Source organism: Zingiber officinale, chromosome 1A, assembly GCF_018446385.1.
Source record: "Zingiber officinale cultivar Zhangliang chromosome 1A, Zo_v1.1, whole genome shotgun sequence".
In the NCBI taxonomy this organism is placed as follows: domain Eukaryota; kingdom Viridiplantae; phylum Streptophyta; class Magnoliopsida; order Zingiberales; family Zingiberaceae; genus Zingiber; species Zingiber officinale.
This window is the reverse complement of record NC_055987.1, coordinates 46,909,398-46,913,763: the sequence shown is the minus strand read 5'-3', so window position 1 is coordinate 46,913,763 and position 4,366 is coordinate 46,909,398. Positions and strand designations below refer to the sequence as shown.

At 42.6% G+C, this 4,366-nt stretch overlaps 1 protein-coding gene across 3 annotated transcripts; it reads left to right on the top strand.

The window, feature by feature from the left end:
- The first annotated feature begins 263 nt into the window (after positions 1–263).
- Positions 264–1,785, top strand: LOC122024335 (E3 ubiquitin-protein ligase Os04g0590900-like). 3 transcript variants are annotated; one of them, XM_042582952.1, is made up of 2 exons: positions 264–390; positions 468–1,785. In XM_042582952.1, the coding sequence occupies exon 2, from the start codon at positions 533–535 to the stop codon at positions 1,562–1,564; it is 1,032 nt and encodes a 343-aa protein (XP_042438886.1). In that variant the 5' UTR covers positions 264–390; positions 468–532; the 3' UTR covers positions 1,565–1,785. The 3 variants fall into 3 exon arrangements, with proteins under 3 accessions (XP_042438886.1, XP_042438893.1, XP_042438898.1); XM_042582959.1 differs by having other exon boundaries at positions 311–428; positions 485–1,785; XM_042582964.1 differs by having other exon boundaries at positions 374–390; positions 485–1,785.
- Positions 1,786–4,366: the final 2,581 nt, after the last annotated feature.

The window sequence follows — 4,366 nt, the reverse complement described above, 5'->3', positions numbered from 1 at the left end:
AGAATGTTAAAAGCATAATAATACCCCTTTATTATAAATTTGATTTTTTTTTTTAACTATTCAACAATAATAGATGAAATGAAATAGTATTTTTGAGAAATAGAAAAGTAGTTTGGTAAAATATAAAGTACAATGCACCTTTTTAAAAATATTTAGTAAAAAAAATAATCCAAAATTGGTTTGATAAAATGTCACGGCCACCAACTCTTAACGGTGTTCAACGCTAGACAGGGAATACCTTGGCCAACCAACCACCGTTTCCCACGTATATAGACATTTGGCAAAGCAAAGATAGGAGATGGTAGATAAAGTTGCTCAGCTGCCTCTTCTTCTTCTCTACTTTGCTTTGATGCCAAGCCAATTGGATTCCTTCTTTCTCCCAAAACAACGGCAAGATCTTGATAATCTCTCTCGATTTGTCTAAAAAGGTAGTTCTTTTGATTCAACCACTGCCTTTTTCTGCTCAGTGAGTAGTATTTTGCAGCAATCGGGGAGGGAGCAGGGAGCTTCTCTGCTCTCTGTGATTGCATTCATGGCCGCCGCCGGCGACAACCAGCAGTGGGTGCCCTACGTGCCGACGAGGGACTGCTCCATGGGATTCTGCAGCGTCTACTGTCCGCAGTGGTGCTACGTCATCTTCCCGCCGCCTCCGCCCTCGGAGTTTTCGGACGACGGCTCCGGCGTCAACTTCTCCCCCCTGGTCATCGCCATCATCGGCGTGCTCGCCGGCGCCCTCCTCCTCATCTGCTACTACACCGTCGTGTCCAAGTACTGCGGGGGCTTCCGGTCGGTGCACCGGTGGTTCAACCCTCCGGCGGCAGCCGGCGACAGCCTCGATCTCCCCGGCGGCCGGCCGCGGCGCAGCGAGGCCGGGTGGCCGCAGGACTCGCCGGCGAACGGCGTCGACGAGGCGTTGATAAGAAAGATCGCGGTGCACAAGTACCGGCGGGGGGACGGGGTGGTGCAGAGTGCCGATTGCTCTGTTTGCCTCAGCGAGTTCCGGGAGGAGGAGAGCCTCCGGCTGCTGCCCAAGTGCGGCCACGCCTTCCATCTCCAGTGCATCGATACGTGGTTGCGGTCGCACTCCAACTGCCCACTCTGCCGGGCCAGTATAAACATTCCCCTACATCCGCCGCCGCCATCGCCTCCGCCTCCGGCGGCTGCGACGGCGGAACGAGTGGTCCTGGAGGCGCCGGGAAGAGACGAGATGGTGATAGTGGTGGAGGAGAGAGTGGAAGAAGAAGAAAGGCGGGAGCTTGGAAAGCACGCGCCGCCCCAAATCGCAGCCGAGCAGAGCCGGCACAGCAAAGTCGATATCAGGGACGACGACGAGGAGGAAGAAGAAAAAGATCGCCGACCGATAAAGCGATCGTTCTCGACGGAAAACGCGTCGAACCAAGACAAGGTTTCGATCGCAGACGTCCTGCAGATTGGAACGGAGGACGAGGCGTCGTCGGCCGCGGCCGCCGGCACCAGTACGTCGGCGCACGGGAACGACGGCCGCCGAAACAGAGCACCGCATGGCGGCGCGAGCAGATCGCTCCCCAGTGACAGATTCTGCTAATTCCAACTTATAATTCTTGAGTTACTCGGTTGAATTCGTGAATCCCGAAAGAATTATTTTTTTCCTGGCAAAAGAATCCAATCCGAAAGAATTCAAGCGTCGGCCAAATTGATCAAGAAGTGTCTCTGTGCTTTTCCAATTCTTTCTTTCAATCTTTATTTCTTTTTATTGCTAATAATTCAACAAAGAAAGAGAACAAGCAAAAGTTCTCCTCGTCGCCATCGCCACTGGAGTCTTTTCTTTCGGTGGGTTTGACAAATCTGGCGCCATTGACGCAAGAACTGGCGAAATGAATCTTGAGCGAAAGGGGAGGGTGGTTTAGAATAGATGACTGGAACCGGGATTTGGAAGTTGGGAGAGTGTCGTTGTCGATTTAGGTTGGAAGAGGAAGGAGAGTCGGCAAGTGATTCAAAGAAGGTGGATTTAAAAAAATGAAGATAAGGTGTTTGGAGCTTAGCGATCGGAGGAAGAAGATGACAAATTGCTCAGTAGGTGGTGGAGGTTGGTTGAGACGTCGCCTAATCATAGAGTGTGTGTTTTATTTTTTTAATTTATTACTCAGATGAGAAATTTGAGATCGGTAAAAAAATTTCCATGAGACTAAATCAATAAGAAAGATTAATACGTTATGCTAGCTAATTTTTTAGTGAGCTTTGTTAATCATTTTGTAGTGGGCATGTTATGATTGATTTGGATGGAGAGGACATGATGATATTGCCTCTTTTGATGAATCATAATAATCTACATTTGAGTTGTATGTTGGTTGAAAAAGAAAAAGTAAAAAAAAATTGTTCTAGCAAGAGGCTTTCCCTAAAAATTTCAACGTAAAAAATTAGTCATTTTTCTTAAATTGTATGATAATCCTAAGTTATTAGTAACGATCGAAGATGATAGATGTGTTCGCGTGTGCTTTAACTTATGAAATTGCACATGTGATAGGTTTAATTGGGGTAAAGTAGTATATTTTGAGTTATTAAGTAGTGATCTAGCCATATTTGACATCTAATTTTATACTAAAATCTCATTGATAGCAATATAATGCTCATTTTTGGTTGGAACTGATGGAGAAAGATTGCATGGAGTATTAGGAGCAACAATATGATATTATTGCTTCCGGACTATGATGTAATGGTAAGAAGTAAGATGAACTTTCTAAATAACGAGAGTGGCTCCCTAAATAATGAGAGTTTAAATCTTACCTAGACACATTACATTTCGAAAATTTGAAAAACTTGTGATTTTGGACTGTTCGTTAAGATTCATATGTATTTCTCAATTACCATGATAGCTAATGAAAGTCTTTTATCAGGCCAAATCGGTCATCTCCAAATTAGTCTGATCGTAAAAATTAAATATCTACATTATATAAAAAAATAATACAACATTGTTATTATGAAAATGATTATCAAAGAGATATTTTTATAAGATTTGTTTTTAGTTTTTTTGCACTAATCTTCTTGATCGTTATATAAAGATCAATTTAGGATGAAGTTGACATAGAAAGATTAAGAGTCTTACTCATTTGAAATGCTAATGGTGTAGCAATGAGATAGCTTCTCAGTTTGTTAAACATGTAAGGTCGAATCCTAATTTTAATAAATTAATAAATAAATTTTCTTTAATAAGCGATTGATCTAAGAACGTTGTGTTAGATCGTGACGTACATAGGGAGGGGCATTAGTAGAAAAAACACTTTTTACTTCGACATAGATTACTTCGTTACTTAATAATTTTGAAATAGTATATAATAAACAACTTCGATAACAACACTAGCGAAATAAAAAATGTATGTTTTACTTCCTATTTTAAAAAAATTGGGCTTCATTTTTTTTTTTTTTTTTAAGTAGCATATTACTTGGGTATAATGTATGTGATAAAGTAAAAAAAGTATTTTTTTTTAATAATTTATAGATAGGAAGTAAAAAAGATGAAAAAGATAATTTCACTTTAGCGCCCAATGAAATACTTAGCGTCCAAACTACTAGCGACCAGTTCTTTTATCTAACCCTATTGGCGCGCCCTCGTTCTTTTTGCCATGGATTCATCGACGAAAACTACCAATCTCTTCTCTTTTCCCCCGATGCCCTTCACGCCTCTTTTTCCCTCATTCTTAAAGGAGACGGAATGGAGGAACATGACGGTGAGGGAGCAGCAGCGTCGACAGAGGATGTTGATGAAGGTGTGGAGGAGGTGGATGAAGTGGAAGAGGTAGAAGGCATAGGACTAGAAGAAGACGCGGTTGGAGGGGCGGGTGTCGAGGGGGAAATAGTAGAGGAGCTGCTGCATTAGGGTGGTGCGGGAGCGGTTGCGCCATTACCAACAGGCGAAGGATGCGGGATGCATTCTTCCAATCTCGATCTCAGTCCCATAGAGGATGGTGGACTTGGAATTCCTTAAAAAAAAATCGGTTAGACCCCTTTGAATGTTCAAAACCATATGATGCTTGTACGGATCAATGCCTTTTCCCCATATGAACATTGGCTGATTGTTGACGATGATTGGTTGCTTTGTTAGCATCATGTGGCTGTTTTCCATGCCCCATATGAAGAGGTGAGCTCTTCTTTGTGACCATATGTTGTAGAGAAGATAAAGATTCCTTTTTTTCTTTTGTTCATATGTTCTTTCTTGCAACGGAAGAAGAGGTCCTTTGATTGAGAGTGCAACATTGGTTTTAGAGGGCTTTTAATTGCAGCATTAGTTTTCTAGGGCTTCTAATTGTAGCATTGGTTTTCAAGGGGACTTCCATTGACCCTTTGATTGAGCGTGCCATTGAGGTAGACAACAGGTATATGTTTTTTCTTT